The following is a 27,512-nucleotide window of genomic DNA, read 5'->3' on the forward strand; positions in this document are numbered from 1 at the left end:
AAACTGTTGTTCAATTAGTTATGCTCCTATGGTACTGAATGTTGGGCTATTAAAAAGTAACCTATTTATAAAATGTGCTATATCAATTTTCATTTTCCTCCTATTATTAATTAAAACATCATAACAAATTAAGATGAAGAAGAAATGACACTCAAACGTTTACTCATAAAAAAGAAGAAACTATCTTATATTCTTTGGTTTCCACTTTCCACTAAAAGGATAATTTCCCTTTTATAGTGAAAAAGAAGAGAAAAAAGACCAAATAAGAAGATAAAAATGACCATAAACTAGGTGGTCATTTGATTGTTAAGACTTGTGGATTGTGATGATCATTGAGAGGTGTCGCCTGCCACACAATAAAAACTATGGGCATAATAAGAGAGACGTGCCATGGATTGAGTAAGATATATAATGATGCATGAGTTCACAAGCTAGTTTAGACACAAGGCACGGTTTGTGTTCAATGCATTAACACATTGAACATGTTAGGATAGAGTAATACTACATGCATTTTTTACAATATTTTTACAAATTATTGATGTTGCAAATTACTATTGATTCTCATCTAATTCCACAACTAACATCACCTTTTTAATTACCAATAACCGCATATCATATCAACAGTTTGTAAAAAAAAAAATTGTAAAATAGTTTGTAATTTTTTTATTTTCCATTAGGATATGGGCACAATGTCCAAAACTGGTATATGATTTTATCCTAACGTGTCTGATAACGGGCACAATCCCAACCCATTCTCGAAATCAAGGGTACGAAAGTTAAAATTTGGAGCTGGGCTGGATTGGGCTAACAATCATCAAACCAAAGCCTAATACAAGATTAACAGGTTAAAAAATTCAACCCAAACCCAAACTAATCCTACCGACCAATTCCCCTGTCTTTCGGCTATGTAATTCTGGGCCGCACAGCATGGCAGTAGGTCCAAGGCCACACCCATTAATCAATGTAGCATTTTTCTCTACTTTGTGACGGGGGAATTCAATTTAAGGGTAAACACAAAACAACATAACATAACATAACACCCATTAATCAATGTTGTTTCTCTACTTTAAACAATATAACACACTTTTTCACCTACACATATATCAAAAATACTTAAATAACATTACTTAAACTAACTCACCAAACAGGTCACACACTATATGATTTTATAGAAGAATGTAAGTTTAACTCAATTTTTTTAGTTTATTAAAACACACTATGTGAAAAAAATACCGTTCTTATATTAAGATCGTTAAAACTGTCATTATTCTTTATTTTACATTATGTTTGTTTCAATAAAAGATCTTTTGTGAAGATATTTTTTTGTATTTTTTTGTATTTGTTATCAAGAAAAAAAATGAGTCAAATAAAAATTATTTTTTAACTTTTTATTTAGTTTGACGTGAGATGAAGTTATTTAATTTCTAAAATGTCATTAAAAAAGAAAGTCAATTAATATTTTTTTAATTTATTTTAAAGTTGCTTGCTACTAAACATAAAAAATAAAAACGAGATAATTTTTCTAGAAAATGTTAGTGTGTGAAACGAGTGAACTGGTGTGTAGAGCAAGCGTGAGACAAAAGAGGCAGTTGGAGCCTGGAATGAATGATAAATAAATAAAAAATGCTCCCGCACACTTGTTTACTCAAATACAAAAATAGAGCCTAAACAATATTTCCATTTAATACGTAAGAACTAAGAACTAACCTCGAGGATCACAATCACATAAAACAAAGTAGCCATAGCCAGGTTCTTCATTTCTAGATAGAATCCAAGTGAGCCAAACAAAAAAGGAAAAAAAAAAAAAAAAAAACTCTTAACCCCAAAAATCAATTACAATCAAGTCAGTATGGATTTACTCTTGTGCTTATTGCTATCATTGACAATATTCTTGCACCAACCTTGGGCGGCTTTAGAAGCTGATTTGAGATCAGATATGGGGTCGTTGACTCGTGAGTTGCTGGAATCAGCAAAGGAGAGAGAGTTCTTCGAGTGGATGAGAGGTGTTAGGAGGAGAATCCATGAGTACCCAGAAATAGGATTTGAAGAGCACAAGACGAGTGAGCTCATAAGGGCCGAGTTGGACTTGCTTGGGATTGAGTACAAGTGGCCTGTGGCCAAGACTGGTGTGGTGGCTACTATTGGGTCCGGTGAGAAACCCTTCTTTGGTCTTAGAGCTGACATGGATGCCCTTCCTTTGCAGGTCTCTCTCTCTCTCTCTCTCTCTCTCTCTCTCTCGGCTTATGAATAATTACATGCACACAATCAATGAATGTTGGACACTTTATTATTTACATGGACTTAGTTCTGTTCTTGACTTCTTGATCGATTATGTTTGAATTAAACATTCTTTGGGCCCAACAGATTAGTATGTTGCAGTTGTTAAATTACTGATTGTCCCAAAAGTTTAAACTATTGAGATATGATAAATTTAATTATTTAATCACATATTTTTAACACTTCCTCTCACATGTAGACCGAAACTAACATAAACTGTTAGAATATGGTAAATTTAATCACATATTTCTAATACTCTCTCATGTGTAGGCCGAAATTACATTTTTAATAAGTGAGACCTAACATGTGAGAATTTAAATGGGAAATAAAGTGGAGGAAACAAGAATCGAATTTAGGATCTTATGCTCTGATACCATGTTAAATTACCGATTATTTTTAAAATTTAAGTTATTGAAATATAGTAAATTTAATCATTTAATCACATATTTTTAAGGGATGATTACAGATTACCCACCTGTGGTTTAGCCTAAATTTAACTTATCCATCCGTGGTTTCATTCTTGACACTTTACTCACCTATGCTTCACTTCGTTACTACTCCGTAATCCACCTCCCTTTCAGACGTTACCCCACATTTTTTATCAAAAACAAAATCCAAAACAAATTAAACACTCCTCTCTTCCAAAACACACTCCCATCCACATGAGGTAGATCTACTAATTTGCTTGAAAATCATGAGTACATACAATATGAACATCTTAACATATCAATAATTATGATAAAGTTAAGAACATCTGAACTAAAAGATGTACCACAAAATCAGCAACTTGCGCAACAACAAAAAGGAAAAAAGAAGTCACTAACCATCGTGAAAGATGAGTTAATGCTCTTAGCATTGAGATTTTTTTTTTTTTTTTTTTTTTGGTGGGTTTGTTGTTTTCCTTTGAAACCTGGGGTTTGTTGACAAAAACAATGGTTAAGGAAAAGAAAATTGCAAATCTTAATTCTTAAAGCTGGGTTTATAAACTATAAAGACCCACTTTCTAAATCTTCAAGCTAAAAAAAAAGTTTATTTAAACTTAAACTAACTACTGATTCAGTCATTTTAAATAAGGGGAGCGGGCCAAAATGGCCAAATACCATTGTTTATCGAAATATATATCAATCTACCATTGTTTCAGAAATATGTAGATATCTACTACTTTTTGGGTACTCAAGTTCTTTGAAAAAATAGCCTTTAAATTTGTTGGAAAATTTTTTATGGAACTTGAGTACCATAAAAAAATTTCAAAATTTTTCCATGAAACTCGAGTATTATGGAAAACTCGAGTTCTCCAGACTGAAGTACCCAAAAAGTGGTAGATCCCAACATATTTCCGAAACAGTTGTAGATTGATATATATTTCGAAAAACAGTGCTATTGTGTCATTTTGGCCAAGGGGAGCGGCTCCTCTCTTGTTTCAAAGTCTCCAATTCTCTCATGGAAACTAAACAATCTAAGGGTCTAAACAATTTCATAGCATTATTTTTCTTTCTTTCTCTCTTCCTTGCCCCTTTCTCTTCCTTTGTCTCTCTCACTGAGTCACCAAGTTATTGTGCAAACGAAGAAGAAGAAGGAGGAGGTTACAAGGTAAATTCCTTGGCTCTAGCAGGTATGGATAGAATCTTTAGAATTTCTACAAATTTTGCTCTAAATCCCCCCCTAACCCTAGAATTAGATTTTGTTTTTCCTTCAAAAAGAGAACAATAAAATAAAATAAAATAAAAGCCTAAATCAAAACTTTAGCTAGCTAGCAAGAGTCCCAATCATGGTGGAGAAGATCAAAACCACAGAGAAGAGAGGCCAATTGATCTCAGTTCTTCTTCCTTTCCTTCTCTGCCTTCTTCTTCTTCTTCTTTACCTAAATCCTGGCCGATTCATTTCACTCAAAAAGCCACCAGATTGATCTCAGTTCTTCTTCCTCTCTTTCGTCTTCTCCTTTGCCTTCATTTGTTAAGTAGTTTGGTGACTCATGTAAGAGAGACAAAGGAAAAGAAGGAGAGAGGGGCAAAGAAGACAAAGAAAAAAATAATTAGATGAAAATTGTATTTGACGTGTCCATGTTCTGACCCTTAGATTATTTAGTTTCCACGTGTCTTTAATCTGAAGAAAAAAAAATGAGAGAATTTGAGACTTTGAAACAGGAGAGGAGCCACTCCCTTTGATAAGTGGGAGTCTTTCAATTCTACAAAGGAAGTAAAATCCTAAAATGTCCAATAAATTTTCTTCATAGTGTACCAACTTTGGTGTTTTTTTTTTTTTTTTTGGAGTTAATTGGTTGGGCCCCCACTTCAGTGTAAACTCATGTGTACACATTACTAACTTCGTGGTCCTCTTATTTATGATGGTTTGTATTTGTATTCTAGTGATGCTGAAGATATAACTTATTTTCACTGAAGGGTTTATTTGGTTGAGGAAGTAGAAAAGTAAGATGATAGAAAATATTTAATTTTGGTTGGAAGGATAAAAAACTTTTTTGTTTGGTTGAGGAGAAAATTTGAAGAATAGAAAATCTAGTTTATATAAATCTACTTTTATTCCCTTATTACATAATAGGTAAGAAATTATTTATATTATACTCATTAAATAATTAAAATATTACTTAGTATTAATTAAAATTATTAAAATAACATTTTATAAAAAATTTACACATCATACATATTATATTATATTATTTTTACTTGTTATTATATTATATATAAAAGGAAGAAAAAAACTGAACACGTTATAAAGAGAGAAAAATACAAAAAAAAAAAAAAAAAAAAGATGCATTCTGAGGGCACTATACTATAGCGTAGCAAGTCCAAATCTTCTGTCCCACTTTTCCTGCTCCACTCTATACTCCACCAATAAAAACTTGTCATGTGTTCACCTAATTAATTAAATACTATCATTATTGACTTATTAATTCTACCGTTATTAATTAATGGTAGTATTTAATTAATTAGGTGAACATGTGGCAAGTTTTTATTGGTGAAGTATAGAATGAAGCAGGAAAAGTGAGACAGAAGATTTGGACTCATAGCGTAGTTGCTATTTAAAGAGGGCCAAAAGTGTAAAAGTATGGCTGAAGCAACATTTTACAGAAATCAACTCAGTTTTCTTCCTATTTTGGAGAGAACTTTTTGGTGGGTTCGGGGAAAAAACACCTTACTCCACAAAATTTTCCACCCTCCTGACCAAACACTCACTAAAACTTTTTTCTCTCCACTTTTCTTTCCTAAATTTTTCATCCTCCCTAAAATCCCTCCAAGCAAACATACTCTAAGAGACTAGGTTTTAGTTAATTTCATTGGTAAAATTTATTATCATTGAATAAGAGGTTTGAGATTCGAACCTCATCCACAGAAAAAACTAATTGATATCTTGATCTGATTGTAAAGAACAATCATCATGAAACAAACTTTATAGATTGAATTTTATCATACATATAAAATAAATAAACTTATTGTAAATGAGAGAAAAATAATAAGTTCATATAAAAGTTGGGAAAAAGTTTAGCTCCATTAATTCTTCCTTCAACTGATTATATAGCTGTATTGAAGAGGCTATGAATGTATAATTTTATATAGCATTACTATTTATATTTGTTAAAGTGGTAAAATGTGATTTATACAACTTTTTAAATGAACCACAGAAATGTGACAGACCTACGCCCCTCATTAAATATCAGTCGTCAATGGTACAAAAATTTTTGACAAATTTTACTTTTATAATTATTGATGTTTTTATTGTTGGCCATTATTATTATTATTATTATTATTATTATTATTATTATTATTTTATCATTTGATTGGTTGCTATTTTATTTGAAAATGATAGTAATCTATTCACAACCTTTGTATTTTTTGCATTTCTTTTAATTGATTAGTTTCTTTCTTCTAATTAGACTGATGCCCAAAACTCTACTATTTGAAGTAGATGCTATTAATTGAAACTATATCCTATTTATTAAAAAAAAAAAAAAAAAGAACTATGCTTAAAAAGTTTTTTTTTTTTTATTTTATCTGCGGTCAACTCATATGTGGTTTTGTTTTGAGATTTTATGATTTGGGCCATCTTGCAAGAACTTGCTGCCAAAAAAGATGGCCGGGATGGGTTGTTGGCCATTGAAGCAGAGGTTGTAGAAGACAACATGGATGTCATGGTCAATGGTGTGGTTGTCGAACTCGGTGACAGTGAGGCCGATGGCAAGATTAGATTGCTAATTTGAATACTCTGATTTTCAGATAGTAATAATGAGTATTGATTTTGTGTGACAGTTCCTATTCATTAATTTGTGAAATACTGATGTGGCATGTTGGAAGTAGAGGGTGTTATACCACATACTTATTGAATTTAAACTCAAATTTGTATTATCCCTAATATCACCTCAAAACTTCCTAGAAAGGATCCTCTCCATTTGGTTTGGAACGGAAAGAGTCATTTTTATTGTGGAGAGATTTATCGTCTTAAAAAATCTATGCTAATATACATAATACCATATCATTTAAACTTTTACACCCACAGCCACCTAATCAACCTTTTATCCTAGCTTTAGTCCTTACTAAAGCAGGGCATTACATGGATTTCCTTTAAAATGACATGCCAGTTGATCAACTGATGTAGCTAATGGTTAGTTTTCATGCTCTGCGTAGTTATGTTATTCTCTTTGATTTTATATATTTTCATTGTATGAAACATTGAAATGTACATTTACCATTGAGAAGGAATTGGTGGAGTGGGAGCATAAGAGCAAGATTGATGGCAAGATGCATGCCTGTGGTCATGATTCTCATGTAGCAATGCTACTTGGAGCAGCCAAATTACTCCATGGAAAAAGAGACCAATTGAAGGTAAATTTAAAGGCATTTTAAATTAATCATCAAGAATATGAACCATAAGTGCTAACTATACATATTGTTTCAACTTACACTTTAAGGGAACCGTGAAGCTTGTTTTCCAGCCCGGAGAAGAGGGCTATGCTGGTGCTTACCACATGTTGCAAGATGGTGCTCTTGACGATATCAATTCCATCTTTGCTTTGCATGTTCTGCCATTAATACCCTCTGGAGTTATTGCTTCAAGGCCTGGTCCAGTGCTTGCTGGTGCAGGGCTCTTTTCCGCTACCATTGAAGGAAAAGGTGGACATGCAGCAGCCCCACATATGACTAAGGATCCAATTCTTGCAGCGGTCTTTGCAATCCTTGCCCTCCAACAAATTGTGTCTAGAGAGACAAATCCCCTTGAAGCCAATGTAAATCTCTTTCCTTCCAATATTTTGAAATTGGTTTTTTTTTTCTTTTGGCATGATTTCACCACTTGCTGGGTAAGATGAGCACGCAGCTTACAATGAATTGCATTAACAATGAAGTAATGCTATTTTTACAACAATATGTCTTAAGGACTAGGGAAACAGCATTTTTTTTGTATTTGTTGACATAATCTATTGTGATTGCTACATAATAAAAGTAGTTTTAATGATAAACTTAGATGAAAATGATGATCAAATTACAATAAATCATGTCAACAATTATAAAAAAATTGTGTCCCTGACATAACGAAGTTCCTTTCACAAACACTCATCTCTATCACTGATTTGAGAGTCAAGTACATGTTTGATAACTACGATGTGACAATAAAGATAGAGTTGGATTTGTGAGTGGTTTTGTAACAATAATTTTGTTAAAGCAGCGTACTCGTTAGTCTTTAATAAAAGAACTGCTATGTCAGGTTTGAAATGTGATATGGGGCTTTTATATCTTTAACCAATCCATTTACATCCATAGCCCCATGGTGCCAACTAATGTGAGAGCTTAAATTTGAATCATATAGGTGGTGACAGTTGGATTAATTGAGGGAGGCCAAGCAGGAAATGTAATTCCAGAGTCGGTGAAATTTGGTGGAACTTACAGGAGCTTGACCTCTGAAGGTCTCTCCTACGTCAAGCAAAGGATCAAAGAGGTGGTGAAACATGCATTCCTTGTCTGACCCTCATTCATTTCCACCATTACCATTCAGTTGAAAGAAAAAGTAGTGAACATCTAATGTGTTCCACTTGCAGGTCATAGAAGCACAAGCAGCTGTGCATCGATGTAGAGCTGTATTGGACTTCAAGGAAGACACACCACTGCCTTATCCTGTAATGGTTAATGATGAGGCATTGTATGAACATGCAAAGAAAGTTGGAGAATCTCTAGTTGGGCCATCCAATGTTCAGCTTCTACCGGTGTCTACGGGAGCAGAGGATTTCAGCTTCTTCTCACAGAAGAGTGCTGCAGCAATGTTTACGCTTGGGATTATGAATGATACTGTGAAATCCGACCAGCCATTGCACTCTCCTTATTTTGTTATTGATGAAGAGGCTTTTCCAATAGGAGCAGCTCTTCATGCTGCTGTTGCAATCACATTCTTTGATAGCCATGTTGTTGGCACTGATTAACTTGACAATAAGGAACTTGGGATTTGTTTTGGATTCAGCTGTAGATAATGACAAAGAAAAACAAGAAGATGATGTCAAGAACATCAGAAGCGTGATTCGCATCAAACAATGAAAACCATAAAATTAAATTGCGTGAATATGTTAGAGTAAAACCTAAAGTCTGCCAAAATCAAGTAAAATTTTGTAAGTTGACAAAGTTCAGTTATAGTTCTTTAAATTTAATTTAATTCCATGGCTGCATTGACCAATGCAATGCTAGCAATATTACAATTAATTGGCCGATGCAAGCTCATAATTGAAGTTTTTTAGTCTTAAGCTCATAATTGAAGTTCACTAGATAACCTAAGGCACAATACTTAAAGAACTGCAACTAAATTTTACTTCAGACAAAGTCTATGGGTTCTTTTCTTTTCTTTTTCTTTTTTTCATAGTACTCAGGCCCAAATAGAAACAAGGACCCTAGGCCTTATGCTTGTGGTTTGGTGGACTAGGCTTGGTTCACCGCAGCTATGTTGGGCTGATTACGAACCAAGTTGTGCACAAAGACATGGGTCTTGCAACACATACACATCCATACACAAAATATATACATATTGTACAGTAAAGGAATAGTAAAGGTAAATAAAAACGTTAGGCATCCTTAGAATGATGAATAATATTTCATTATTTCTTGAGTTTTCCAATACATTTGGTCCTTTCTCTACTGGGATATGTTACAAGGTCCAAACAAGTTCAAAAGTCACAAATTTAGATAGCTCTTTTAGACTTCTAAAACTTATGAAGTTTGAATCCCTTTGAATTCAAGTGTATCCCTTAGTATCTGTCTCAAGATCCCCCACGGAGTTTTCCCTCTTTTTTCCCTTTTTGAATTCTACAGGAGTTTTTTAAAGGATCTTTTCACCCTAATTCACTATTGCTGATCGATTTTTGTTGTTGACTCCATCCCCTTTTATAGTGCCTCCCTAGGGTTTTTGGGGTACCATTGGTTCCCTCCATTTGCTGTCTTGGGTACCAGAACCAATATTGTGTCAGCAACATTGGTGGCTGGTCCCTTCCTTATTTTCTCATTATTTCCCCTTTTGGGAGATCTTAGGGGCTGACTTTCAATTCCCTTTTTCCAAAACTTTTAAATGCTACTTTTCAGATCCACTTTTTGGGCTGTTTCACCTTTTGTCATTTTCTCTAAATGGACAGATTCTTCTCTGTCAAGCTGAAAGATCCTCAACCACCTTCCTGCATTCCCTGAGGTACTAGGCTTTTTCTTTTGGAGTGTTGATTCCTAAGCCATCAACCTTTTTTTCTGAACCATGGGCGGTTGATGGGACATATCCACCTTTGTTCTTTGTGTCTATGAGCATGCTCCCTTGAGTTGTCCTAATCCCAACTGACTTCTTTCTGCATATCTCGAGGATCCCAGGCTTCTAGGAATCCCCAAGTATCCTGGTCTAGTCATTTTCTAGGCTTCCCAACAAGTTTTCTTTACAAGGGCTGGGCTGAATTTCCTTTTTTCCTTTTTCTTTATTTTCTAAGGTCCAAAGCTTGCCCATTCATGGGTTTGGACCTCCTCTCACTTATCTTAAGTGGACCTTGATTGGCGGATTTGGGCCTTGTCCCTTCTTTGAAGGCCCAAATGGATTCTTTTTTCTTAAATTTGTAAAATTTTGGTCCTTGACACATTACTTGTGATATTTTGAACCTCAACAAAGTGCAAAAAGACCCCTAGGTTTGGGTCAGTTGCAAAACCTTGTGTTATCAATTTTGTATTATTGACCCCGACGCTTAAGAACCATTTAAATTAACCACTCCATCTCAATTCCATTAACTATATTGATAGAAAATTGTCATGTGTTATGCACATATTGTTTTAAAAATGATTTTTTGTAATAGTAGAGTGGTAACATGCACACCATATGACTCTTTTTTTCTTTTCTTTTTTTTTTTGGTTATAGTTAATGGAAATTAAAATAGAGTGATCAATTTGAACAATTCTTAAACCTCAACAATCAATAATACAAAATTGATAACTCATGAAATCAGTTTATTGCAACTAACCCTAACTTAAGAGTTCTTTGTTGCATTTTGACCTATACTTATTATATATCTCTAAGCACATTAAATATTCTTCTAGGCTTTGGTGATCTTTTGATTGTGATTTGTGGACTAAATCATGACTCATAACATTGGATTCAAATGCTTGGATTTGATTTCTTGGGTGACGATTTTTCCACCTCACCAATTTGTACAAAAAATCATATAAACCATTTCTTTTTTGGATGGTTTATATGTACAAATTGACGTCATATTTGTGATGAATAATTTTTAGAAAAAACGTTATTTTCCCCTAGTCTCCTTTCTAGATTATAATATATCCTCTAGTATATTACGATTTACAATTAAAACAAACCTTCTATATTCTCAGAAATTTTATCCATTCGGACACCGGACACGTAAATAAGAAAGAGTAATGCTAACGCTATAAAATTAGACTTTATTCAATTTTTCATAATACATAATTAGCACGTAATTTTAAATAAAAGAGGGCAGACAAAGCAATTTGCAATCCAGAAAGAACTGCTTAATCACGCATGAGTACAATTTTTGAGCTGTAATTATTTCCTGTCAGATCCACATGAACTTGGGCTTTTTAGTGGCAAAACAAAGAGTATGTTTGGTACATTGAATGTAGATTACATTAGGAATAATAATCTTTATTATTAGAAATAGAAGATATTATAATTGAATAACTATTACTATTCATAAGTTTGGTTGTTAAGGAAATTTTATATTTTTGGAAATATATTAATTTTAAAACATATTATATACACTAAAGAATAGCTATTAGCCTATTACATCCATTTTAAAGAGGAATAGTTATTTTTCAATTTAAAGAATAGTTATTCCAATATAATAGCTAATCCATGTAATAAAGATGCAACCAAATGACCGAATTGATATTACATATGAATAACTATTCCATTATAGGAGCTATTACAGCGTACCAAACATACCCAAAGTTACAATTTAAATTTCCAACAATATTCAATATATAAAAAGAAGGTATACCCTATATCATGTAAGTGTTTTTTTTTTGTTTTTTTCTCACACAGCAAGTGGATCCAACTCATTTATTCCAATATATACGACAAACAATGAATTTCAATTCCACTTTGTTAGTGGTTAATTAATGGTTACTATATAAGAGGAAGAAAAAATGATGCATGAAAAGTCGTTGTAATTGGTGGAACCAAATATTTCAATTCTCATACAAGAAGTTAATAAAAAGAGTAATGCTATGCAATTACACTTACTAATTTTTCACCATTTTTCATATACTTAATTAGCACGTAATTTTACTATAGAGGGTAGAAAACATTTTCAATCCAGAGAGAAACTTCTTAGTTCTTACTCACGCATGAGTACAAATTTGAGCTGTAATATAATTTCTTGTGATACTGACAGCTCTTTTAGTGGCAAAAGAAAGTTATTTAAATTTCCAACAATACTCCTCAAGTTACATTGCAAACAATGGATTTCATCACTCGGTGGTTGTTGCTATCAGCATTCTTATTCCAGTCCTGGGCATTGGAGGAGTTTGGTTATGGTTCAGAGCTGAAGTTTTTGAGTCAGGAGTTGTTGGAATCAGCGAGAAAGCCCGAGTTCTTTGAATGGATGAGAGGGTTAAGGAGAAGAATCCATGAGTACCCAGAGCTGGGGTTTGACGAGTGAACTCATTAGGACTGAGCTTGACAAGATGGGAGTCGAGTACAAATGGCCTGTTGCCAAGACTGGGGTGGTGGCTTCTATTGGGTCTGGAGAGAAACCGGTTTTCGCTCTCAGAGCCGACATGGATGCTCTCCCCTTACAGGTTCTCTCTCTTTTTCCCATGCATGTCACTTTTTTTTCCTTTTCTTTTCTATCTTTTTGTGTGGTCGACACCGATTAGTTTATTGAGAATCGAAAACTTAATTGTTATTGAATTGTTGTTATTCCTCGCAACGGTGGAATCAGGAATTTTGAGTTAAGGGGGCTGAACTATTCTGTCAAGATAAACTTAAATAAAAAATAGACACTTCCTTAAAAAATTCACATGATATATTTGTGTGTAAGAAATCAATATCACAATGTTATAATTGAATTAAGTATCATATGAGTTTTTTTTTTTCCCTTGATAAAATCTTGAAAATAAGAAATTTCAACCAAATTGCATATATTATCAATCTTGAATGATTTGAACGCATTAATTGGATTTGAAATTGAGCTAAAAATTAGGGGTTCCACACTTCCACTATTTACTCACAAAACTTACTACCTACTTATTTCATTCTATTGCAATTGTATATCAACTCTAAACTCTCTTCTTTTAGGAAAAATTACTAAATTAATTGATCTTTAGGGGGGCCAACTCCTTTTTTTTTTTTTTTTTCATATAACCTTTAAATATTTATAAAATATACCTAAATTGTAAGAAAAAAAAATTAAAAATTTTGGAGGGGCCGAGGCACCCCCAAGCATACGTGTGGCTCCACCACTAATTCCTCGTATTATGTGTGGCTAATTCTAATTAGTAATCTTAAAATGACCCAAGGCATGGTTGTTATTGTTATTGTTGTTTTCAATTTGATTGGTGTGTTTATCAACCATGGAAAATTAGCCATTTACCAAAGTGCAATTGCATGATGACAAAATAATAGAAGGGAAAGCTCTAATTGCGAGCATAGTTACCAAAAAAAGTTTCTTTTCTTTTTTATAGGAACTTTTTGGCCTTTGTTTTTTTTGTCCGAAAATGATAGAACTTTTTGGCCTTTGCTGAATGGACAATCTTGTTGATTATAAGTTTTAGAATTGAAGTTGTCATACATAGGTAAGCCGAACTACTCACAAGGAAGGGGGTTTATTAAAAATCCTTCTATAGTATGTATAACTAATGAACATTTTAGTTCATCAAAAAAAATAATAATAATAATAATAATGAACATTTTAAAGAATAAGGGTAAAAGAAAAAAAATTTTAAGTTCCCTCCTCCAAAATATTTAAGTCAGTCCAAAGATGCTCTTAAAAAGTTACATATTTTAAACCCTATAATTTAAGAAGTGTATCAAATTAAATATTCTAAAACCAAAAGTAACAAATTAGGCATTTAAGTTTTAAAATGAAAAAATTAAACTTCAACCTATTATTTTTGAGGTTCAATATAGGTTGAGAATTTAATTTGTTACTTTGGAAACCTTAGATTTAATTTATTACTTATGAAAATAAAGAGTTTAGTTTGTAACTTTTTAATACATCATGTTTTAAATTGCTACTTTTGAAACTATAAGGTTTAATTTGTTACAAGTGAATTTTCCCTAAAAAGGCAAGGTTTTTTTTCCTCTTGATTTCATTTTTTATTGTAAAAATTGCTATTTGTGCATCTATTAAAGTTTTGCATCATACATATCTTATAATATATAATAGAAGACAATTTGATCAATAATTTGTACTGAAATTGAAAATTTTAGAATTTCACTATAGAAATTATAAGAGATGAATTTTATTTTATATAAAAAAAAAAAAAAAAATTCTCCTTAAGCATAATTTTTACAAGAGCTACCAACTTCTTTTTTTATTTTATATTTTTGAACATGTCTAATATCAAACAATAAATCTTTTGTATAATCAATGGCTTATCATTTTATATTTTTGTATCAAAACTCAACCCCCAAATAGAAAGTCCTGGCTCCACCCTTGGTCATACAAGTGCTTTTCTGATTCACTGGCTTAACTTTAGTATTTGTATCATAACACAGGAAAAAAGAATAAGAAAAGCTTTCAGTACAAATAAAGGTGATGCTTTTACATTAAGCCACAAGGGAAAAGCGGTATATGCCAAGCAATGATTCACTTGAATTTTCAATCTTTCACCATGATAGTAAAACAACAGCCTATAATGCAGTGTGTTTAAAGGAGAAGAATATCTTTAGCTTTAAGAGCTTAGCTAAGAACTTTATAGCTCAATTGGTATTCCCGCTATTTCCAACAAACGCCCATTGTCAGAGCACGTACTAATCATTTCCTTATGGTTATTTGATGATGCACATAGTGCAGCTATTGTTTGATTATATGCTCTAATATATGTGTCTAATCCATGAAATCAACATTACCATTTAAAAGGAATTAGTAGATTGGGACCACAAGAGCAAGATCAAAGGCAAGATGCACGCCTGTGGTCATGATTCCCACGTAGCAATGCTACTTGGAGCAGCTAAGTTACTCCAGAGCAAAAGAGATGAATTGAAGGTAATTCTAATCTCCCGCAATCATCAGCAACAATAACAATAACAAAGAAGTTTTGTTCCTTTGCTTAAGCCAATTTTTTTTCAGGGAACTGTGAAACTAGTTTTCCAGCCTGGAGAAGAGGGTTATGCTGGTGCTTACCACATGCTGCAAGATGCTGCTCTAAATGACATCGATGCCATCTCGACTATACATGTTTATCCAACATTTTCTACTGGTGTCATTGCCTCACGTCCTGGTCCGATTCTTGCTGGTGCTGGGATCTTCACAATCACGATTCAAGGGAAAGGTGGACATGCTGCAGGCCCTCATGAGACTAGAGACCCAATTCTCGCAGCAGCCTTCTCAATCCTTGCTCTCCAACAGATTGTATCTCGAGAAACCAATCCTCTAGAGTCCAAGGTAATAAGGCTGTTTATCCATGATTAAAGTGGTAGAATAATGGTTAAATTCACAATTTTCTAATAATTTAAGCTTTTGGACTGACAGTAATTAATCAATCATGGTATCTGAATAAGTGTTAATAAATTCGAATCTTATGTCCATTCTTACTCCCATGTAAAAAGTAAAAATTTATTCTAATTTGATCATATTAGATCATTTCACATTCATATTCCATCCATTTCTAATCAAATTTTCTGAAACTAAATCTCTAATTAAATCAAGTTTGTCTGATATTGCCACCAATTCTGTTTGAATCAAATTTTCAGGGTTCATGACTTGAACTGATCCATTGACAGCAATAGCCTGCAGTGCCACGTTCCTATCAACAATATAAAAGCAATAAATTTGATCCATTCTTTTGAATCATATAGGTGGTTTCCATTGGGTTCTTAAATGGAGGTCAAACACACAATGTAATACCAGAGACCGTGAAGTTTGGAGGAACTTTCAGAAGCTTGACCACTGAAGGTCTCTCCTACATTAAGGATAGGATCAAAGAGGTAAAACATGCATTCACTGTTTGACCTTCATAATTTTCTGTCATTACCACTCAAGTAGTAGATAACTAGGCATAATCTACTTACAGGTTATAGAGACACAAGCAGCTGTACATAGATGTAGTGCCATGGTGGACTTCATGGAGGACAGCGGACACAAGCATTATCCAGTAATGGTAAATGATGAAGCACTATATGAACATGTGAAGGAGGTTGGTGAGATCCTACTTGGGAAACCCAATGTGCAGCTTTTCCCATTGCCCATGGGATCTGAGGATTTCAGCTTTTTCTCACAGAAAACAGCTGCTGCAATTTTTGTGATTGGGATCAATTATGAGACTCTGAAGTCAGATCTGCCTTTGCACTCCCCTTACTTTTTTATTGATGAAGAGGTTCTTCCAATAGGAGCAGCACTTAATGCTGCTGTGGCAACCTCATACTTAAATAAACATGTTGAGTCTTCCAAAAATCATGGGCTTGTTTCCACTTCTTCAGAGGAAGAACTCTAGAACACATTACTGGATGAATGTAAACAAGCAAAATAATGGCAATAAAACAATAATAGCAGCAATAAATGTCTGTTTATCATCGTATCACAAATTGTAGATAGACATCTAGGATTGCAACCCTTTTCAGAACAAGGTATAGCCACATCAAGAAAAAATTAATGAGGAAAAAAAACAATGTTGACAAAAACTATATATTTTTTAACAAATATATAAATTATAACTTTTGCCACAAAATATTACGATAATGTTATTTTGTGAAGTGTTTATCACACAATAAGTTAGTTGTGTATGTCTTTTTGTAATGTTGTGATACCTAATTTTTTTTGTTTTCATCAATGCATATATTTTTAATGAGTAATGTGTAATGAATTACAAGCTTTACTTGGATTATATGTGTTCCATGTAATAGCAAAATAATGATCAATTGAACCCAAAAAAAAAAAAAAAAAAAAAAAAAAAAAAAAAAAAAATTTAATTTAGGTTTCTTTTCCTGGCACTTCAAAGATTTTTTTTGGGGGGGGGGGGGGGGAGGTTTTGCCCTAGTCCATCTCTTTTGTAATAACAATAGGTCATTGTAGGGGTGTGTATAGGTCAACTATGCAAACTGAATAATCCAACTTAACCTGATCTTCTTGAGTTGAGAAATTCCTAACCCAACCCAATCTATGGTAGCTTTAAAAGCCAAACTAAATGGGTTGAGTTAGGTTAAATTGTGCCATCAAGTTGGAATGATTGTGTCAAGCCTAATAAAAAAATTTTGAGTTTTCATTCAACTATTTAACCTCATTATTCAACAAATGATTACAATGTGAAAAATTGAGCGTACTATTCTAATCTTATCAAAACTAAGTTTCAAAGTACAAAATAATTCAAACTAATAAATTCTAAAATACATATATTTTTTAAATCTTTCTCAAAAACATATATTTTTAAAATTAGTATATAGAATTGAGTCAAGTTATTTAAGTTGAAAAACTTGCCAACTCAAGTCCAATCCAACCCAAGTTTCAAAAAAATTTACAACCCAACCCACGCAAAACCAACCCAAGTCATCGTATTCATCAAGTTAAGTCAGATTAAGTTAATGAGTTGAATACACATCTCTCTCTCTCTCTCTCTCTATATATATATATATATAATATACACTAAAAAAAAACCCTAAGACCAAAAAAACTTCTTTTTTTAATTTCTTTTTTGGAAAGAAGACCAAAAAAAAAAAAAAAAAAAAAAAAAACTCAAATTCTAAAGAAAACAGTAATGAGATTTAGGTTAGCAATTAGCATTGAGCTAAACACCGCCCAGTCCAAGGTCCAAAATCAAATGATCACAAACCTCGTACAGTTCCAAACACTTGGGACTTTAAAAGCCCATCTCTCCTCAACCAACCAAACAGTTCTCCGAATTCACAAAAAACAGTGCAGATATGGTGCTGTGGTCATATCCACCAACGCCGAGACAGCTAGGCGTGACGGTCTGCTTCTTCGTCACCGGCGCTTCACTCTTGGCGGCTGGGATTCACCTCTCTTACGCCAACGTAGGACCCCAACAAGCTCGTGCCAAAGCCCGAAGCGATTTCGTCAAACAGAGCCTCAGGAAGCTTCTCGACGACTAGCTTAATTTGTTACTATTAACAACCACCACGCTCTTGGTAAACATTTCTGTCAATTTTTGCACTGTGAAGTATTGATTAATATAGCCTGCCAAAACACATTTGTACTCTTTTTTTAGGCAAATATATCATTTTGGTACATACAATTTGGTCATGTCATTTTAAACTTAATTGGCTCTAAGTTGTCTGGGAGTTGAAAATAGCATGACTGTTTTCACTGCTATCAAATGTAAGGACCAAATTGATGGTGACCCACCAAGCTTTTCAAGTTGAAAATAACATGACGAAATTGATTGTTACTAAAAACCAAATTTCCAGAGACCCCAAAATGTAGTGTTTTTTAGGCAAACACATTTGTAGTTGAGAATGTTGGGAAAGTTCAGTTTATATATGGAATAAATTTGGGGTTTACTTGATGAAAATAGTTGAGGCCTCAACAATAACATGTTGTGTTTTTGACTTTCTGGTGGCAATTTTAGCTGTGAACAATTCTAATATACCTTTGTGCCTTTTGAAGGTACTATGCTCATAGCCATATAATTTGAAATGTTTTAATCTCCATCATTTCTTGAAGAATATAAAGAAAACGATAAATCTAGTTACACAAAAAATTTCATAGGTTTTTTCAGAATTGCTAATAACTGTTACGATTAGATTAGTTAATGCAGGAGCATAACCAAAAGTTATTTCAATATTTCATTTTAGATTTTCTGTGGATAATTTCAGATTGTAACGTAATTATTTGTTTAGTTTGGATTGATATTTGAGTTTGGTTAGGATTAGTTGTTCATCATTATCCTTTGTTTAGGATTATCGGATTAGTATTTGAAATTGTTTAGGATTATCAAATTAGTATTTGAAATTGTTTAGGATTTGTTTAGGAGAGTTTATCCTTATTTTTGTGATTCCTAAAAGCTGCATATAAAGCTCTGGATGATTTCTTTTGTATTCACAAACTATGATTATTATTATTATTATTATTATTATTATTATTATTGAGATTATTTGCAAAGATTGCATTGTGTTTGTTTGTTGGTGAATCCAAACACCTTAGGTGGGAAGCCTAAGGTCTACGGTGGGACTAATCTAGGTGGGAATCCTAGGTTGTCCTACATCAACTTGGTATCAGAGCTCAACCCGATCACCCCCTTTCAACAACCCAAAACCACGTCTGACTAGCCCAAACCCACACCGACCAGGGGTACAACCCACAATCATCAACACTCCAAGCATGTCTCACAAGATCTTTGCAATTACCACCAATCAAGCCATCTCTGCTCAGAAACAAAGAAGCCAAATTCCACCACAAAAGCCACAAAACCTGTACTCCCACCATTCTTCCCAATGCAAGGCTCTGAAACTTAGAACCCTATTCCCTTCAAAACAAAATCAATAACCCGTCACAGCAACTCTCTCACCAGTCACCCCAAACCCATTTTCGATCCAACCCATACAAAACCACAGATTCAGATCTGCAAAACCCACACTGCCAGGTCTGAAATACAAGAAGCCATCACCAATCTCTCCATGCCGCTACTCGCAAGCACCGATCTCCACCTTTGAGCACTGATGACAGCCATAATGAGTCCATGCTGCCTCTTCTCCGACAAATCCAGCGCTGCCCTCCATGATATTTTTTCTCTGTGTTACCTGTTTAGTTTCCTCTGAAGCCTTAGTTTCTTTTAGCTTAATTTTCCGTCTCTAGTGTTTTAAGTTGTAGTTTTTCTTGAATATTGTCATTTAAAAAAAAAAATAGTCAAAAGCAGAACATTCCAGCAGATACATGAGGAGTCCATAGTCCTCCTCTTTTGCTTCAGCCAAGTGACCCATGTCCAGGGCAGCACCAGGTCACTAAACCAGCCCAATCAAGGTCCAACACTTATTGCTCTAGCCGTGGGAATCATGTCCACTAAATGTTCATTTCAAATTGTTGAAAATCTATTCCTGTGACTCATGGTAGTCTTAGAAGCGCCAATATTTGATGGACGACCAGATCCATGGACCCTCATCAATTGGCTAGATGAGATGGATCAATTCTTTGATCAAATATGTCTGCCAGATGCCAATAAGGTTAGGTTTGCCAGCTTGAAATTGAGAATTAGAGCTAGAGACTTTTGGCATAGTAGTATCGAGAATCATCGCAAAGGAAGGAGCTAGCCTGCCATAACTGATTGGAATGAAATGAAACAAATACTTAGAGAGAAATATGTTCATCAACCTCAATCCTCTTAGGGGAATTTTCTACACCACAAAGATAGTATTCAAAAAGAAAATACCTCATCCTTCCGTCAAGAACTCATCGCCATAGCTCAAGACTTAAGAAAAATAATAAAGGTTTTGTTAGACTCTTCTGCTTAGAAAAAGGATGCTCAGGTTCCACGAAAGACTAATGTTGAAAAGGAGGTACAAGTGCCAATAGATGATGTATCAACATTCATGCAGCAAGAAGAACCTATTATAGAGTCTACACAAGAAGAGAAATTTCAACAAGTGAGAGAAGATTTAGAGGGTGCACTTGATGTGGAGGTTGATTCTGATGAACGTGCTACTGAGCCCTTCATGATCCATGAGGTTGATGAAGTCCAAAAGGTTGATACTATGATTCAAGATAAAATTGTGCATGTTCAACACATTGATTTTGTGTTTCCAGAGGAGCTCTATGGTGTCGTGGAATTGAAGGTTATTCTACTCTCAATGCTTCCTAGGGTGATTTCTAATTTGAAGGAAGTAGTACACACCAAAGTCATCACCACAAAACTCGAGGTCGAGTTTTCTTAAACCAGGGGAATATATAATGCAGGAGCATAACCAAAAGTTATTTCAAAATTTCATTTTAAATTTTTCGTGGATAATTTCAGATTGTTATGGAGTTATTTGTTTAGTTTGGATTGATATTTGAGTTTGGTTAGGATTAGTTGTTCATCATTATCCTTTGTTTAGGATTATCAGATTAGTATTTGAAATTGTTTAAGATTTGTTTAGGAGAGTTTATCCTTATCTTTGTGATTTCTAGAAGCTGCATATAAATCTCTAGATGATTTCTTTTGTATTCACAAATTATGATTATTATTGAGATTATTTGCAAAGATTTCATTGTGTTTGTTTGGTGGTGAATTCAAACACCTTAGGTGGGAAGCCTAAGGTCTACGGTGGGACTAATCTAGGTGGGAAGCCTAGGTTGTCCTACATCATTAGTACATAGTAAAAGTGATGTTAATGGTGATGTTAGATACTGTATTTGCAAGACAAGGTACATAGTCCTACTAGCTAGGATCACATTAGGATAAGGCTAGGTTTCTTATAAATGATCTCTAATGCATAGCATTGTATAATCAATATCAATTTAGTGTTTGCTCCCTATTTACAGGTGGATCCATATGAAATTGATAATCACAACTTACCATCTTAGCAAGTTGTGAAAAAATTGTTAGGAAAATTTGTGTCTCAAGCATTGCTTTAAGCAAAAGGCTGAGATTAAAATCATAGTGGGTATGTTACTCATAGCTACCATAGAAGAACTCTCTTAGCTGTTATCTCATATCTCCTTGCTTGAGTTTTAGCATAATCCCTGAGGTTCTCGGCTTACAGAAAAAGGACAACTTAAGAAGTACTTTATTGCATTGTTATGGGTTTTGACTCTTTTGAGTGTCAAAGTTGAGGCAGGATGGAGGTCCTAAATGGGAAATTTTTGGGCTTCACCTACTTTTGTGTGATTGAATAAGTTCATGGCTTCAGAATATTGTACGTAATATTTGAATTCAAAACATAAATAAAATTGAAGCATTACTTTAAAACATTCTCAACTAAACTGGTTTTTCCATCTGTTTGCAAGCTTTTTAAACACATAGATCCTATGGTTAATTTTGACAGTGTCTTGATTGTTTTGATAAGTCATTTTTCTTTTGAATTTCGTAATGTTTAGATGGTAAAGTGCAAGTGCTAAGCATGGCAATAGGAATGCTATGGGAATGCCAGGAATGATTAAGGAAAACCCACTGAGAGCGCGAGGAATGTAGCAGATTTATGGCATGAGCAAGATGCTTCCTTAAAATAGTTTTTGAGGCTGTTTCTGAGAGGATTGGTCCGATTGAATTTGCTTTTGGACGATATCATCTCACAAGCACAAAAACAAAGCTCCTTTATAAGGGTGAAAACATATTGTTAGTGCCATCATTGTAGCAAGTGTTTGGATGCTTTTCTAAACCTCCTAGAAAAATTGATGTGTTTTGTGAAGCTTATGTAATTTCTAGGCTAAATTACATTTTTGGCACATAAAGTTTGGGACTATTTTCACTTTGTTTCTTTACTTTCAAAATTTTCATTTTGCCCTTTGTTATTTGTTTTCATATTGACCCTGTTGTCTATTTCCATTAGTACTATGATCGTCCATAATATGTTTTTCTGCTTACAACAATAAAATTCGTATATTTTAGATCTAGTATTTCATGAAATAGGTACAAGGCTTTTGGCAGTTAAAGGACCATTTGATTCAATTCCATTCTCAATAATAATAATAATAATAATAATAATAATAGGGCAAAAGTTAGGTGTTGTTCCTTAGGTTTTCCTTTTAAAATTATGTCATGTTCATAAGATGAAAGTGTATTTTTTTAGGTAAGTAGCCACATAGCTAAATTTTAAAAGGGTAACCTAAGAAACAATACTTAAAGTACTATAACTAAGTTTTGTCCATAATAATAATATATGTCCCTCCTGAATAATATTGTCCTACTTATGACCTAGTTAAGCATATTTGACTTTGGAAGTAACCTCTTCAAGCTTTGGAAGTAACCTCTTGGCAAGAATGTGCAAGATATCATTTTCCGACTGGTGACAATAAAGAAATTTTCTTGGAGGATATGTAAGTAAGATTGTGACCTGGACAACGTGATTGTTGGCACGAGTTTTCTTCTCTGTTATAAGCACCCATTGCTTCATTGTATTCGTAGGTTTGCTACAAAGAGCAGGGCACCATATTTGTTCTTTTCATTGGTATTAAAAACAAAAAACTTCTGGCGGGCTCTATATTTGGCTTAAAGTACCTGTGGCACTGGTGTGCAGCATGTTTTTCTCGGGGAACTAGGAAGAAAGTACAAGTCTGTGTTGGCATTGTCTATCTAGTCTACGCTGCAATTAAGAGCTTATGTCCTATTTCTAAGGGTCGCTGAATATACACAACTTTGGTCTTTTTACCGAGGCCCACTGTGATGACCACTGCGTTAACTAGATCATGGTTCATCACATTGGATGTATACAGCTTGGAAGTCATTTCTTGCGTGAAGATTTTTCTACTCCACCAATTTGTTGAAGATGATATCATGTTTGGACATATTTGATGATGGCAACTGCATAGCTCAGTTTGGAAGTGACCGTTACTTTGTGATGAATCATTTTCAGAAGAAACGTTTTCCCTCACTGTCCTTTCTAGATTCCAGCATATCCTCTAGTATGGTACGATTTTCAAGCTTTTGTCCTTTCAGAATTTTCATCCTTATTGACACGTAAATAAGAAAACATACATTTAATCTTAACTAACATGCAACACTTGGGATGTGTTTGTTTGGAAGTGAAATATGGTTGATGGAAAACTTTGAAGAGAAAATGAGAAGAAAAATTTTTTTGTAGTGTATTTGATTGGGTGGGAAAGAAGGAAAATAAATGGTAGGATTCACGTGTTTTCTTCTCGGATTAACCAAAAAGTTTTCTCCTCAAAATGAAGAGAAAACTTACGAGAGAAATTAGACATTATTTTTAGACAAAAATACCCTCTTCTTCACACTTTTTTTTTCTTTTTTTTTTTATTGGACAGGCTTGTCCAGTGCTCATATTCTTTTCTTTTCTTTTCTTTTTTCTTTTGCTTTCTTTTGTGTTTTCTTCTGCTTCTTTCTTTTTTTAATTGGGCAAGCTTGTCCAGTGCTCATATTCTTTTCTTTTCTTTTTTTAGCTTTTTTTTTTTTTTTTTTTGGTTTAGATGTGATGTTTTTTTTTTCTGGACATGCTTTTTTTTTTTTTTAATAAATTTAGGTAATTGATTTTTTTTAGTTGTTTATCACTTTTTTGGTTTTACTTGGGTGTCATTTTTTAACAAGGGTATATACATAAATTTATACAAACTCACTTTTTTCATTCTCCTCTTTTCCAATCCCAATCAAATAAAGAGGAGGCAAATTAAAATCTTTTTTATCCTTCTACTTTTTCATCCTTTTACTATTTTCTATTCTTTCACTTTTCCACCCCATCAACCAAATGAACCGTTAACTTTTTCTCAAAAAAAAAAAAAACAAAAGCAAAAACAAATTTCTCATCTACATGATTAGCAGTTTAGCAAGTAATTTACAGAGGAGGGCAGACAAAACAGTTCCAACCCAGTAAAACTGCTTTTTTTTTAAGAATAATACTCAGCAAAAAGAGAGAGAGAGAAGTGCTTACTCACGCATGAGTACAAATTTGAGCTTCAATAATTTCGTATGTGACCCACACGTGAGTTCTTTTAGTGGCAAATGAAAGTTATTATATAAATTTCCAACGAATACTTCTCAACAAACATTGCAAACAATGGATTTGTCAAGGTGGTTGTTACTATCAGCATTCTTGTTCCAGTCTTGGGCATTGGAGGAGGCTGGTTATGGTTCGGAGCTAAAGTTGTTGAGTCAGGAGTTGTTGGAATCGGCGAGAAAGCCCGAGTTCTTTGAATGGATGAGAGGGTTAAGGAGAAGAATCCATGAGTACCCAGAGCTGGGATTTGAGGAACACAGGACAAGTGAGCTCATCAGAACTGAGCTTGACAAGATGGGAGTGGAATACAAGTGGCCTGTTGCCAAGACTGGAGTGGTGGCTTCTATTGGGTCTGGGGGTAAACCAGTTTTTGCTCTTAGAGCTGACATGGATGCTCTCCCCTTGCAGGTTCTCTCTCCCTCTCCCATTTCACTTTTTTTTCATTTCTTTTCTATCTCCTTGCTTTTACTTGTGATCGATCTTGATTACCCTGTTGAGAATTTAAAACTCACCTAAGACTTGGTTGTTATTGCTTTTGTTCACATGTCACATGTAGCTGTCCTTAGGCGTGTTTCTCAACCTTGCAATGAGCCATTTACCAAACTCTGATTGCACGCTGACAAATAAAAGAAGGAAAAACTCTAATTGCATAGTTAGCAACTTTTTGGCATTTGTTGAGTGCACAATTTTGTTGTAAAAGTTTTGGTTTTGAAGTTGTCAAACAAGTATTATTGTGATTCACTGGCTTAACTTTAGTATTCATGTATTCAAGACTGGGAGAATAAGATTAGCTTGCACTACTTTATTGATAATGGGGATGCTTTTACATTAAGCCATAAGGCAAAGCGTGCATACCAAGCAGTGATTCACTTGCCTTGGATTCTTAATCTTTCACTACGATAGTGAAACAAACAGCATCATATGCAATGTCTTTAAGGGAGAAGAATATTTTTAGCTTAAGAAGCTTAGGGAACCACTGACCACAAATTTAGGTAGATCACTGTTTAGAGGTCGGGTTGACTCCATTTCCTGGTTAGACTTAGCAGGACTTGGATTAGAGAGGAGTTTTGTCTTACGAAGTTATGAGGTGGCAACTCTGATTAACCTTCTCTGTGACACACACTTGTCCCATTATGGATTTTGAACAAAAGCCCCTAGATATCATGATTCATGAAGGACCAAAACCATATGAACTCGCTCCTTGCTTTGGTTAATTGGAGCTGGCTAGCCCATTGTTGGGGCACTTATACTAAACGTTTCCATATAATTATTTGATGATGCCATTATGTGCAGCTATTAATTTAACCAACTGATCTATTATGTGTCTTATCCATGAAATCAACATATTACCATTTGAAAGGAATTAGTAGACTGGGACCACAAGAGCAAGATCAAAGACAAGATGCATGCCTGTGGTCATGATTCCCATGTAGCAATGCTACTTGGAGCAGCCAAGTTACTCCAGAGCAAAAGAGATGAATTGAAGGTAATTCTAATATCTTGCAATCATAAGCAACAATAACAATAACGAAGAATTTTTTTTCCCTACTTTCGTGGTTGCTAATTGATTAAGCCAATGTTTATCAGGGAACTGTGAAACTAGTTTTCCAGCCTGGAGAAGAGAGTTATGCCAGTGCTTACCATATGTTGCAAGATACTGCTCTAAATGACATCTATGCCATCTTGAGTATACATGTTTTACCATCATTTTCCACTGGTGTCATTGCCTCCAGTCCTGGACCAATTCTTGCTGGTGCTGGGCTCTTCTCAGTCACAATTCAAGGGAAAGGTGGACACGCAGCTGCCCCTCATGAGACTAAAGACCCGATTCTCGCAGCAGCCTTCTCAATCCTTGCCCTCCAACAGATTGTATCTCGAGAAACCGATCCTCTACAGTCCAGGGTATTATATGGTTCCCTTTATCTATAATCAAAATGGTAGAATAACAATTAAATTCACAATTTTTTAAGAAGTTTAGTTTTTGGGACAAACAGTAAATTATTGCATTACATAACAAGTGGTACTGAGTTCTTAGCTTATCTCCACTCTGTCTCCTAATTAAAAAATATAAATTTATTCTAATTTAATCAATCAAATTTGTCTGATATTGCCACCTATATGTTAGAATCAAACTTGGAGATCTCATGTCTTGAACCAAATTCTAATGATTGACAACAATAGCCTGTAGTACCACATTCTTATCAACAATAGAGAACCAATAAATTTGATCCATTCTTTTAAATCATATAGGTGGTTTCTGTTGGATTCATAAATGGAGGTCAAAGACACGATGTAATACCAGAGACAGTGAAGTTTGGAGGAACTTTCAGGAGCTTGACCACTGAAGGTCTCGCCTACATTAAGGAAAGGATCAAAGAGGTGAAACACTCATTATTTGACCTTTACAATTTTCTGTCATTACCACTCAAGTAGTAGATAACCATGCATAATCCACTTACAGGTTATAGAAACACAAGCAGATGTGCATAGATGCAGTGCCATGGTGGACTTCATGGAGGATAGCAGACACATGCCTCATCCAGTGATGGTAAATGATGAAGCACTGTATGAACATGTGAAGAAGGTTGGTGAGAGCCTACTTGGGAAACCCAATGTTCAGCTTCTCCCAGTGACCATGGGAGCAGAGGATTTCAGCTTTTTCACACAAAAAGCAGCTGCTGCAATTTTTGTGATTGGGATACAAAATGAGACTCAGAAGTCAAATCAGCCATTGCACTCCCCTTACTTTTTTATTGATGAAGAGGCTCTTCCAATAGGTGCAGCACTTAATGCTGCTGTGGCAACCTCATACTTAAAAAACCATGTTGTTGAGACTTCCAAGAAACATGGGTTTGTTTCTACTTCTCCAAATGAAGAACTCTAGGACACATCAATGTACGAAGGCAAACATGCATGATAATGATAATATAATAATAATAGTAATAAATGTGTGGTTATCATTATATCACAAATCCTAACTAAACATT

General features: G+C 34.2%; 4 protein-coding genes across 8 annotated transcripts; all 4 read left to right on the forward strand.

Annotated features, from left to right (window-relative positions):
- The first annotated feature begins 1,695 nt into the window (after positions 1-1,695).
- On the forward strand, positions 1,696-8,959 carry LOC115953931 (IAA-amino acid hydrolase ILR1-like). The gene is made up of 5 exons (XM_031071761.1): positions 1,696-2,203; positions 6,987-7,112; positions 7,199-7,513; positions 8,092-8,220; positions 8,321-8,959. Exons 1-5 carry the CDS (start codon positions 1,850-1,852, stop codon positions 8,696-8,698), a joined length of 1,302 nt encoding a protein of 433 aa, XP_030927621.1. The 5' UTR covers positions 1,696-1,849; the 3' UTR covers positions 8,699-8,959.
- A 3,254-nt stretch (positions 8,960-12,213) lies between these two features.
- LOC115954216 (IAA-amino acid hydrolase ILR1-like) lies at positions 12,214-16,648 on the forward strand. Its single transcript, XM_031072125.1, has 5 exons — positions 12,214-12,563; positions 14,849-14,974; positions 15,059-15,373; positions 15,787-15,915; positions 16,002-16,648. The coding sequence occupies exons 1-5, from the start codon at positions 12,393-12,395 to the stop codon at positions 16,419-16,421; spliced, it is 1,161 nt and encodes a 386-aa protein (XP_030927985.1). The 5' UTR covers positions 12,214-12,392; the 3' UTR covers positions 16,422-16,648.
- A 1,108-nt stretch (positions 16,649-17,756) lies between these two features.
- On the forward strand, positions 17,757-25,971 carry LOC115952825. 5 transcript variants are annotated; one of them, XM_031070126.1, is made up of 2 exons: positions 17,757-18,069; positions 24,600-24,682. In XM_031070126.1, the coding sequence occupies exon 1, from the start codon at positions 17,845-17,847 to the stop codon at positions 18,031-18,033; it is 189 nt and encodes a 62-aa protein (XP_030925986.1). In that variant the 5' UTR covers positions 17,757-17,844; the 3' UTR covers positions 18,034-18,069; positions 24,600-24,682. The 5 variants fall into 5 exon arrangements, with proteins under 5 accessions (XP_030925986.1, XP_030925983.1, XP_030925984.1 ...); XM_031070123.1 differs by lacking the exon at positions 24,600-24,682 and adding an exon at positions 22,774-22,856; XM_031070124.1 differs by lacking the exon at positions 24,600-24,682 and adding an exon at positions 22,779-22,856.
- LOC115952824 (IAA-amino acid hydrolase ILR1-like) lies at positions 23,328-27,488 on the forward strand. Its single transcript, XM_031070121.1, has 6 exons — positions 23,328-23,481; positions 24,631-24,933; positions 25,886-26,011; positions 26,113-26,427; positions 26,776-26,904; positions 26,987-27,488. Exons 1-6 carry the CDS (start codon positions 23,341-23,343, stop codon positions 27,407-27,409), a joined length of 1,437 nt encoding a protein of 478 aa, XP_030925981.1. The 5' UTR covers positions 23,328-23,340; the 3' UTR covers positions 27,410-27,488.
- The last annotated feature ends 24 nt before the right edge of the window (positions 27,489-27,512 follow it).

The sequence above is a fragment of the Quercus lobata genome, chromosome 7 (genome assembly GCF_001633185.2).
Source record: "Quercus lobata isolate SW786 chromosome 7, ValleyOak3.0 Primary Assembly, whole genome shotgun sequence".
Lineage (NCBI taxonomy): Eukaryota > Viridiplantae > Streptophyta > Magnoliopsida > Fagales > Fagaceae > Quercus > Quercus lobata.